Source organism: Clavelina lepadiformis, chromosome 8 (genome assembly GCF_947623445.1).
Source record: "Clavelina lepadiformis chromosome 8, kaClaLepa1.1, whole genome shotgun sequence".
In the NCBI taxonomy this organism is placed as follows: Eukaryota; Metazoa; Chordata; class Ascidiacea; order Aplousobranchia; family Clavelinidae; genus Clavelina; species Clavelina lepadiformis.
In genome coordinates, this window is record NC_135247.1 from 18,366,845 (window position 1) to 18,378,812 (window position 11,968).

Here is an 11,968-nt window from a genome sequence, read left to right on the forward strand (position 1 = left end):
TACTATATATTCTGTAACATAAGTATGACGTTGGCGTGTTGCAAATTTTGGCATTACTTTTATTGGCCAGTTATCCGGTGCACTAAAAGCAAACATTCCAGTAGGGACACACACACACGTTGGCAATCAGTGCAGAGTAGGCCTACGTCACCAGAGTTTGCTTGGTGCAAAACAGCTTGTATATACACTGGTTTATCGGTGCGACTGCTTCTGCTCACTAAAGTTGTTGTCGAAAAATGACGTAATCTAGCCTATTGTGTTCAGGGCTGGTGTGACAGTAAGAGATTCATCAACGTGCTTACTGCAAGCTAAATTTTTATACGTTCACGATTATTTATATAAATAATTAAAGAATAAAAAAATAAAAACTTTAGACAGTAGGCCTAATACAGACAACTGGATAAACTGATAAATGCTGATATTTGATAATTAATCGGATATTTCTATAAAACTCAAAGCACCAACTGACAGGCAAGGCTAGCTTACAACGTTATTAATTATTATACCCGATAATGGCACAGGGGGGTCATGTTGTACAGATATCCAAGCTATCCTATACGACCATAATCACCCTACATACAAATTCTTCAAACTTTAGGCTAAATCAGTCTAGTCTAGTCTAGAGTCATAAGATCACCTGATAACAAGTGGTAACGGTAGTTGCTTCTGATGACGTCATGAAACGAAAAAGAAAACAAAAACTTAATAGACATCAAGTTTTCTTCAAGTAAAAGCAAATGTCACTTGTAATTTGTATTCTTGTTTCTAAACCGCCAAATAATTTCAATATTGGCACAAATTGCAAATGAAAATTGTTTTCCTGTTATTTGATAAACACTTTTCTAGTCAAGGTTAATAAAAATATTTCTGAGTGGATAAAAGTAATTACTTTATCACCTTTATTATGCCGGCGAGCTTTTCAAAGCAACCAAATTTTTAGATTTTTAATGGAAAATAATTAATTGGAAAGTGGATAAATCATGTTGCATAATAAATATCATCATAATAAGTAATGATTGAAAGAACAAAATAAAGTCAGCTGATTTCGGAGCATGGACAAAAGATTTGTCACGAACGTGGATTTTGTCATCTCTGTGTGTTTAGATTATGACAACATAGGCCTACAGTTATAACTTTTGTCTGCAGTTCAGAACGGATGCATAGTTCTTATGTAATCAAAGCGTCACAATAGCGTGAACAGTTGTTGTGTCGATCTTATGTTAACCGTAAGAAGACGATTAGCGACGATCTCTTAAAAGACTTACCAAAAATTGAAAATATTTATGAGACTTTATAAACTTTGTCAATGGAAATATTTCTCAATGAAGTTGCCAGACATAGCACGAAAAATTTTAAAATTAATTAAGTGAATGAAGAGAGTTTCCGAAGTTAAACCTTGATTTAATATTTATAAGTTACTTTAGGATAAGTTAAATTAAGATAAGTTAAGTTAAGATATTTGGAATTTGGACACAGACTCTCAGCAAGTTTGGGGCACCAGTAGAAGCACAGTTTTTTGTCGCTAGGAGTGAACAACAATTACTGCAAATACATTACATTTATTTAGCTATATCTCACGAAGTGTTCCACTTAGCTACAGTATGAGTGTTTATAAACATTTTTTTTAGATTATACATTGCATTGTTGTAATTGTATGAGTTAAAACAGATTTCTACAGTCAAAAAATCCAACCTATTAGACAATGAAAACTTTATTAATTCTCATCCTGGTTTTTATTTCATCGACTCCTGCTCAGAGTAAGTGAATTTTATTTGTAGTTACTATTTTTACACGTCCGTCGTCACGGAAAACTTTTCTCTGTAAGAACTGGTAATAACTAATAACAGTAATAACATAACTTGATACCGACATAGGCCTATCATGTCTGAACCCATCTCCGGACTGAGGAAACTTTTTTTACGACTTGAACTCGGTAATGATTTCTCACCTTTTGATTCCTGGTTACCGAGTTTGCTTCCGAAATGCTTGGTAATAGGCCTACGTTTGAAACCATACATTGTACAAAAGTAAACTTGATCATAAAACACATTAAACGCATAAAGCACCACGACAATTGAACTAATTCTTGCAAATTTGGTTGCATTTGAGGAAATAATGGGAGCTTAACGGTTGCGATGAAATTCAAGTAATAATTGTAATGATCTTACAAATCTTTCACTTCTGCTGTAAATTAATTAGGTCATAAAGCAATATTGTTCTTGATGAAGAACTCTATTTAATAAGTTAAAGTTATGGTTGGTTGGAGGAACAGGAATTCCTGCAGTTTATGTTTGAACTTTCCATTAATTTAAAAGTTTCTTTTAAACGAACAATTTTTGGTGGAATTGTCTCTTTACAAACACTGAACAACCGCTTTGCTGAAGCAGTTATAAGAGACAGTGCCTTTCGATTTAGACTTTGAATTAAAATAAGTCACGTTAGAAGGCCATAATAGGAAACAGGCGTAAAGGGCAACTGACTTAACGACGTGCTCATCTTGCTGTATATGTCATTATATCACGGTTATGTTGACTCATGCATACACTCTGCAGGTCACAATGGGATTAGAATGTAGAATGACTCAGTGTATTTGACAAAAAATAAATCCTTTCGCAGAACCACGGTTTGTTTTTAGGTGAAAATACGATGGTGTTAGTGGATATATGACGTAAGTTGAAACTGCAGCAAGCTTTATGCGCATCAATATGGCACGAAACCCCTAATATAGAGCCCAATCAGATAACAGGATTAAGTGAAATAATTATAATTAATAACATTAACTAGTTATTATTAAATAATCTATTAATTAAATATTTGATTAGTGACAAATTCGGTATACTCAATGATATGTCTCAATAAAAGAACTGGTTTTTGGCTTAGATCAATTAAGGGTTTGTAAAGCTCAGTCAAACATTTGTTACTTGATGTGCAAATGCAATTTTAAAACAAAATGTTGTTCGTAGAATAAATTATGTGATATGCAGATAATATATCAACGCATTTCTAAAGCACATTCCAGAAATACGAAGTGCCATGGGCATAAAAAAATAAAAACTTTATTTGCGAACAAATTTGGTTTAAAACTTAAAAAACTAACAGTTTTTATTCACTTGACCATCGTTATGACGTCATAAACCACCACGCATGAAAGACTAGAAGGAAAGAGTTTGCGCGTGACATCGATCCGGTAATCGTTCCTCGCTGTTTCGGCCATCAGCAGGAACTAAGCTACAATTTACTGTATGTCGACCGGTCAGTAGTTCAGGTAACCTGTATAAAAACGGAACATGCCTAATCGTGAACAAATTATGGTGTATTACCCTGACTATAGGTCGAAAGATAACTCAACTGAACGATAGCTTGAATTAGAACCTCTGTTTTTGTGTAGAGGACTGTGGATTTGAGGAAAGCAAAGATCAATTTTGTGGATACAAGAATAATGGATGGAATAGGATATATTGGATAAAAGCAATGGAGGGTGGTAAGTTGTGTTGCTTACAGCATCTCTTCTTTTTATTTTTCACCTGTTTAAGGTGTATTACTTATCATATCTGTTTTGTTCAGTATATTGCATTGAAAAACATTCCTCTAATGAGTAATCGAATGTTATCAACTTTAACGCTGACACTAAACGCAACTGACTGGATGGAAATATGTTTTTACTACTTAAGTTATTGGCAAGACAGTGGTGTGTTCAACTTAATTGGAAAATCTGCAGATGAGGAGTGAGTTTATGCTGACCTATTATATCTACTAAATCGACCTTTAAAACTGGACTGTGTAACTATAAAACTATATGTTATAACTATATTGTAGTTATCGAACTTCATTTGCAATCTCCATTTCAAATAAGAAAAAGAATTGTTACAGAGCAATAACGTCACAAACGTTTTATTCTGAAAAATAATAAGCAAAGCCGTTCATTATCTTTTTGAAAATATACCTCTCAAGATCTACACATTTTCGTTCTTTCTCTATGCGTTTCATTCCGCCAGAAAATGCATCACTCATGACGGTCTGGGGCAATGTTATTGAAAACATTCGCCCAATTTGGGAATTTTCCCACAGGATCACCGAACAGGAGCAAACGTGCCTTGTGTCTTGGGCGAGGGCATTGCAACGATATTGAACGAGTATTGAACACGAGTTTACATCATTGCTTGCTCAGCTAAGCGCTCAACTATCGCGCCGACTTCACCCGGGTTTACAAGAGAGGAGGAATAGTTTTTTATAACATTGTTCGGTATTCACTATGGGCAGAGCTTTGACGCTATTCACATTGATTAGCTTTTGACACGTACTAATCAGCTGGATGGAACATTGCTTGCAATAAAAATAGAAAGTCAATATTTCACAGTGTACTTGGCCTACTGGTTCAAGCAGGCTGTGTGACGGAATCGTTTTCCTTTGTTAAGTGTGTTTGAGACACCGAGTAGGCAATAATTTGTTACACACCTTATTACAACGTATAGGAAGGTAATCTGGAGCGCAAAAAGTGACCAGGAGTGTTGGCAAGAAGTAAGTGTTCCAATAAACCCTAATACCAGTGCCTTGATATTCCAAAGCGATGGTTTGGCGATTGTTTTCTTGGATGATATAAGATTGAGTAAGTTTTATAACTTTTCGTCGTATTTTGTTAACATGGTGATGGTTGTATTGCTTTAAATTTAGCTTGTTTATTGGTGTTCAGTTGCTAGAGGAAGATCGCAATCAAATAATTCAGTCATGGAAACAAGAACAACCACTACAAAACTCTTAAATACTTTGTCAACTTTGGAAATTATATCACAGTGTAGTTTTAATAATCGAAAGCTCATTGAATTGGAATCCATTGTTTCATCTGCAACATCTTTAACTGCGGAGGTTGTATTCGTTCTAATCTACAGATCGTATTGTGAGACATGCTGTGATTAAAAAATACAAATGAATGACATTTAAAATTTGTTATGATATGTTGCAGGTTTCGACTGGTGTCATAAAGGATGTTGCATGTCTTGTTTTGTCAGGAAACAACTTCTCTAAAATTGTAAAGTGAGCACGGTTTTGACCGACATGGAGATATGTAGTTAACGTTTGATTATTATTAAAAGGGGTATAACAACTGTGAATGTTTGTGTATAGACTACTTAGACTACTGGACCAGGTTGCAGACAAGGTTCATGTGAATGACGGAGAAGTCTTTATTGCAACGTCACCAACTGTTTTTATGGCTGTTGTAAATTTTCCAGAAGCAAGCTCAAAAAATATAGGTTGTTGCTATTGTTATTTAAATATATTTATGATTCAGTTCAGTTTGCTCAACCGAGAATTTTTTTGTTACTTGCAAGGTACATGTTTGTGGTTAAAACAGATTACCAGATTATATTAATATTATTTGTGCGTTCAATTTTGTCTAGGCAACACCTCTGGAGTTGGCTTGAAAGTTGTTAATTATCCCAAAAAAGAAACGGGCTTTGGTAATGACAGTTTTTCACTCTTTTATGAGAACGACATCACAAACCACTCATCTATTTTTGTTCCTTATGAAGTTATCAAGAAAAGCAAAGGTAAATTCGTGACCTCCGGTGGTTAATGAATTTATTAAAACAAATTTCTTATTAACCTGATCGCTTGCAATATATTTTATAGATGGAAAGGTCAGCTTCTATAGTTTTTTTGGAGACAGATGGTTTTATACAATCCCATCTGTAAACAAAATCAAAGAGATGGAAGGTTACAAAGAATCGTTTGTTAATTCTCACGTTGTACTATCTGCAACAATTTTGGACCCTCGAACCCCCACAAACAATCTGAAGGAAAAAATGCAAATTTCATTTCGTATTAACAAGGTCAAACAAATTATTTCAAATTAAAAAAATTGTTCTATTATATCTATAAAAATGTGGAACTGTATGGACAATGATTGGTTATTGAATTATACTAATGTTAAACCATAACTTATAAATTATAGTTTGTTTACTCTAGAGTTCATCAATCTTTGGTTCATCGTTTTGTGGGTTTTGGGTTGAAGATGGATCTTATTGGTCTTCAGAAGGTTGCACCAAGTTATCTTTATCAGAGCAATTGCTGCGTTGCGAGTGTAACCATCTAACCAACTTTGCATCACTTTTTGTGAGTGATATCTCTTCTATGGTCGAAAGTCCTCAAATACTGTGATGATGAATTACAAAAGAAGTTAATTTCCATATTAATAGGCATATGGCAACCTCACTCATGACAAAGGACTTGATATTCTTACTTATGTTGGTTGTTCGATATCAGCGATTGCAAGTTTGTTCACGATCATTGCTCTGCTCATCATTTGGTTTGTATTTTTTTTTATCTTTTTCTTTATCTTTATTCATATGGTCTATACTTTCTTTTCTCATTTTGTAAAAATTTCTACAAACAACTTTTATCAACTTTGCTCTGATTTTCTTTAGGAAATCTATCAGAGTCCAAATGAGACAAAGCACAAAATTTGTGATGCTGAATCTTTCGTTTTCTCTTTTCCTCCTCAACATTTTAATCCTGATCAGTGAAATTCCAGGAGTTAGATCGGATGAGGGGAAGTGCAAAGCATTGGCAGGAACTCTTCACTTTGCACTGATCAGCGCATTTTTATGGATGTTTGCTCAGGCAGTTTATGTCTTTATTTCAATTAACAAGGTGTAATCTTAAGTTTCTTTTATTTGATTATTGTATTTGCATATTTGATCCGTTTGCTTTGCAGGTTGTGCTTTAACAACTTGTTCTCTATTTCAGCCTATATTCTTTAAAGCGACATTCTCGTCAAAAAAGTTCATAATATCGTTTATATTTCTTGCCTGGGGATTGCCAATAGTTTTGGTTGTGTTGGTTGCTACACTCAAACCAGAGTGGTATGTGAATCAAGCAAATGATGTCAACCCCGACAAAACACCAAACATACAAGGACAATTCAGGTTGGTTGAATTTAACGTCATAATTAAAACGCTGACACGTGGTACTTTATAACTGTATATAAACGGTGTGATTGTTTCGTAACAACATACACTATTAACAGCGTAATGTGGTTAAATGATTAGTATATGTGATGAAATAACGTTATACTTTACTATATAGTTAAAGAAAAGTTAGTCAAAAGTTGGGAAATAATAAACCAAAGTCATTTATTGCATTTGTCATTATCTTTATTCTATTAACTTTTTTCAATTGATAAACTGCCGTCCTGTAGATGTTGGATAGTTCCTGACATGATGCTGTATTTGGTGATAATACCGGCTGCAATTCTTTTGTCTTTCAATCTGTTCTTGTGTGTGTGGACAATCATCAGCTTCTTCTTAAACAAAAGGCCCGGAGAAAAGGTAAATGTCATTATAAATTACACTTGTGCTGGTAAAAAATTATCATGTCACAATTAATTTATTCCTAAAAAACTTTATTAGGTGATTTTGAGGAAAAATCAAGTAAAAGACTTGGAACGACGTTTAAAACGCTGTGCCATTTTGTTTGTGATATTTGGCATCACCTGGATCTTTGGATTTTTAATTTTTAACAGCAGTGATGTGAGCCTTGCTTTTGCTTATATATTCACCATCTTCAACTCACTGCAGGGTAAGTTTATTGGAATGTTAATTTTGCATTTTTCTGACGCAATTATTCAAATGTAATCATTTTTTTCATATTCCAGGTTTTGCACTTTTCATTCTCTTCATTGTATGCAACAAGGCAGTCAGAGACAATGTTTTAGAAAGATTACATCTCCCATCTAGATCATTAGTTACTTCAAAAATCAAAGTGCCAAAGGTGATCTTTTAATGAAGTTCTTCAGTCGCAAACATTTAATTAAGATAACTAAAAACATATTTCATTTCAATGAATTTTTAGGAAAGAAAAACGTCTTCCAAAATCAACGCAGCTCGCGAATAAACGCGAAACATTTTACTTTTTATGATCAAATATATTAAATGTTTAAACCGATGGTTTCAATGATTAATGCTTTTTATTTTGATGTTTTTGACTTATTATTAAAGCATGTTCTATTGTTCACATTATAATTCCCATCAAAATTACTATATGTAGTTTAAACTTAAAATTGTTGGTTTGTATTTTCTACACACACGTTCAAGATTCTTGCTTGTTAAACGTTTCAATGTGTTATGTGACGGCAGCATTGCCCATTACGGAAATAAGATACAGCTCTTGGCGACTGGAACCCATTTCGTACATTATGTTTGTGAAAAGAAATTATAAGTTTCATAAGTCTTTTGGTGTTTCCTTTAGGCTATCACGTTTTCCTGGTAAATGACTTCGGCTTTGTATGTTTTAAATTGCAAGTTAAATATTGTTTTATTAAACGTAATTTTTGAAATATCTCCTTTGCTTTTGCATAAAGTCTTGAGCAACGAATCATCATGTTTCCTTTAGTGTAATTCTGATAACAAGAAGCCGTTCCTTTTATTTTGTTGTAGTCAATTACGAGTGTGTCTCCAAAGTGTCTCTTTAAGGCTAATTCGACATTATATGACAAATCTTGATCGCTATCGTGCATTATTATAAAATCACATCTTTAACCCATCGAGCAAGACTAGTACAATTCTTTAATTGGGCGTGTTTCTCTGGCTCAACTCTCAAGCTTTCATTCTTAAGGTATTCTTGTCTTTCAATGGCCAATTTTACTTTGACGACAAATATTATGTGAAAACGTTAGCACTCCCACACAAAATTTTACAAAATTTTGCCTTACATGCAACTAGATATACGTCTACTTTAAAGTAGCAACTAGAGATATTAGGCTGGTGCAGGTGGTGTAGTACAATACTAAAGTTGCATTCTTGCCTGTTGCAATAGCCTACATCGCATGGTTTAACTAACTGTTCAAACTTTAGGATAGTAGGTTAGCATTGCCAACAAACGAAACCACAGTTAAACTGAAAACATGTTATAAAGAAACCTAGAAGCCGTGCTCACAGGCATTGAAGACATTGTTAATGAAAACCTAGATGATAAGCTAGGTCATTTCGATCACAATAAATGTTTATTTTTTGAAATTTTATCTGGCAACACTAACATGGAAAAACATTGGCAACAAGCGGAAAAGTCGACAACCTAAAGACTGAAAAGAGTGCTGGACCGTGTGAAGGTTGATCTTGGCTAACTGCACAACTATTAGAATAAAGAAACAGAAAGTAAGAATTGTCAGTACAAATTGTATTAGGTTATTGAACAGGAAAAAGAAGCAAGTATTAGCCGTGTAAGTGACACGGCCTCGAGGGCAAAAACGTGCATTACGGACCAATCACAGAATGTAAAAAAGTTATTAGCGTCAGAACGACCACCAAACCCAAATTATAAACACATTATTAAAACATAATTTAACACAAAAACACGTAATTTAAACACATTTAATATAAAACAAAAATTACGCTGATAGTTTGGCAGGACATTAGCGTTGTGTCACCGTCAAGATGGAACCGACCTGTGTGTCTGGATGAAAGCAGAATGTTCTTCTTATTTATACCTAGGCTATAAGTTCATGATGGCTTATATGATTGTGACAACTGATATATCCTAGGCCTAACTTTTGGGTTATTTTATGTTCCTGTACTTGAACAACTTTTTCTTGTATATTTACTTGTTAGGCTTTTTTAAGTTCTGTTTCATTGCACTGATGTTATTACAACTGGGCTAAGCCTATAACGGTCTCTATTTTCAATATTGCTCAATTCTTGTCAGTTTGAAAGATTTTGGTTTTAACCCTAGGCTATATGTTTATGTAATGACTCGTATTCATAACACTGGGCAACATCAAAATTATTCCTCAAATGAAAATATGTTACCTAGACTAACTTTGGGATGCTGATTCCAAATCTGAAATCAGAATTGGCCTATCACGTCAGGATTTAAGGATATGAAAATTCACGAAATTCGGATTTTGCATTGATTCGCACTATATTATAAGGTAGTACAGTATAAGGTATTGTGCAATTTTCTTTCCCAGCGGATCGTTGGTCTTCAATGCATATCGTGTACGGTTAATATTGACATTATTTTGTAAATGTAATGTTCTACATCATAGGTGTCAAACTCCCGGCCCGCGGGCCACATCCGGCCCGCTTTACAATAAAACTTGGCCCGCAATGCTATTTTATACATTGAACTATTTCCGGCCCGCGAGATCATTGTGCAGTATAACTTACTTTTTTCAAGCAAGAAACAAGATTATAACAAATCGCACAATACAGCAGCACAACAGTTGCCTCATCATGCGATAGAATAAATCGATTTATTCCCAGCCAAAACCGCCAAAAAAACAAAAATTTGGTGCTGTTTCGCTGACTGTTCCAATTCATGTACTTGTGTCACGAAACGTTCAATCAAGTTTTATCCTTACGGCCCGCGGCGTTAAATAAGTTTTGAGTTTTGGCCCCTGGTGCGATTGAGTTTGACACCCCTGTTCTACATGATAATTAATGCATTCTTGAGTGTTCTTGGCGATGACTATACGCACTTGGCCATGGCTATAAGGAGGGGGGGCTATAGGGAGGGCCTTAAAGTTGTGTCACTTTTACTCGGATTGCAGTTGGGTTACACCAAGCATATGTGTTTTCTCTGTTTGTGGGACAGTCGAGACGATGCAAACCACTATGACACAACCGAATGGCCAATGAGAACTAACTACATTGTTGGAAGATATAATGTTAAGTGTCAACCCCTAATTGATCCCAGCAAAGTGTACTTGCCACCACTTCATATTAAACTCGGCCTGATCCAACAATTTGTGAAGGCAATGGATGTCAATGGAGATGGATTCCTACATATAAAAGAAAAGTTTGGTGCTATACTAAGTGATGCTAAACTGAGAGCTGGAATATTTGTTGGCCCCAGATACGTGATTTGATCCGTGACCCAGTATTTCCATCCAAGCTTAATTCAATTGAATTGGAAGCCTGGAATGCGTTAGTACAGATTGTACAAAATTTTATTGGGAACTATAGGGCAGAAAATTACTCGGATCTAGTCGACAATTTGCTGGAATCATATCGCGAAATGGGCTGCAGAATGTCACTTAAACTGCATTTTCTTCGTTCACACTTGGACTTTTTCCCACCAAACCTGGGTGATGTGAGCGACGAACATGGTGAAAGATTTCACCAAGACATCTCTTTGAAGGAATCGCGGTATAAAGGTCGATTTAACGCTAACATGATGGGGGACTACTGCTGGTTTCTCCAGCGTGAAACTGACACTGAACATGCTCGAAATAGCATGTGTATAAAGCACTTTTGAGGGGATACAATGCTATTTTGGTTTGGTTTAATCATCCTGGGTTGTGTTAAATTGTGCAATATGATATTGCTGTTATTTTCACTAGCAATTACTGTGTTGATTACATCTAATGTTTTGTTCTGCACAGCCAAAATTAGCTGAAATGACAATTAAGGGTTGTCGTGTGCATATATCATATCTCAAAAACGTGATGTGTTAGAAAAAATCTAAGGCCAGATTTGGATTCAGCATGGCCACATTAGTCTAGATAAACTTGAAACGAGCAAGGAATAAAAAATAAGTTGAAAAATGTTGCCCAGTGTAATTCAATAGCAAAAGTGTCAGGCCTGGCACATATTTTACTTAATTTTGTTCAACTTTTCTCAAAGTTTAGATTGTTAATATAAACTTTTAAAACAAATCAGTTGCTTTAACACAAATTAATAAACAATAATACATACACCGTAAATAAATATACATATATAACTTATGATATATAGTCAAAAGCAAATGTAGGGTCTCTCATACTTTTACACTTCGCCTTGAAGGCCTGAATCAGAGGGGTTATGAGGTAGGCCGATAGAAAAGAGATTTTGAAGTAATAACTCCTACATGCTCGATCCTAATGTTAATAGGAGTGCAAAAGTAGCCTAAAAGAGACCCCAAATATGCATAACATATGATTGAAAATATTGAAAGCAGTGCACTATAGCATTCTGTCAAGCCTCTAGTGGTCAAG

At 34.8% G+C, this 11,968-nt stretch overlaps 1 protein-coding gene across 1 annotated transcript; it reads left to right on the top strand.

Annotated features, from left to right (window-relative positions):
* Positions 1-1,628: 1,628 nt before the first annotated feature.
* Positions 1,629-8,498, top strand: LOC143469446 (adhesion G-protein coupled receptor G7-like). Its single transcript, XM_076967140.1, has 17 exons — positions 1,629-1,757; positions 3,389-3,481; positions 3,565-3,725; positions 4,473-4,606; positions 4,691-4,863; positions 4,961-5,031; positions 5,122-5,249; positions 5,397-5,546; positions 5,629-5,828; positions 5,965-6,111; positions 6,195-6,304; positions 6,423-6,648; positions 6,745-6,923; positions 7,196-7,325; positions 7,407-7,575; positions 7,652-7,767; positions 7,849-8,498. The coding sequence occupies exons 3-17, from the start codon at positions 3,592-3,594 to the stop codon at positions 7,888-7,890; spliced, it is 2,109 nt and encodes a 702-aa protein (XP_076823255.1). The 5' UTR covers positions 1,629-1,757; positions 3,389-3,481; positions 3,565-3,591; the 3' UTR covers positions 7,891-8,498.
* The last annotated feature ends 3,470 nt before the right edge of the window (positions 8,499-11,968 follow it).

Excerpts from the sequence above, each read along its gene's own strand:
- LOC143469446 (XM_076967140.1), top strand. The coding sequence starts at position 3,592 with ATGAGTAATCGAATGTTATCAACTTTAACGCTGACACTAAACGCAACT. Across the intron at positions 4,607-4,690 it reads CTTGGATGATATAAGATTGA|TTGCTAGAGGAAGATCGCAA; the intron begins GTAAGTTTTATA and ends ATTGGTGTTCAG. Across the intron at positions 5,250-5,396 it reads AGCAAGCTCAAAAAATATAG|GCAACACCTCTGGAGTTGGC; the intron begins GTTGTTGCTATT and ends AATTTTGTCTAG.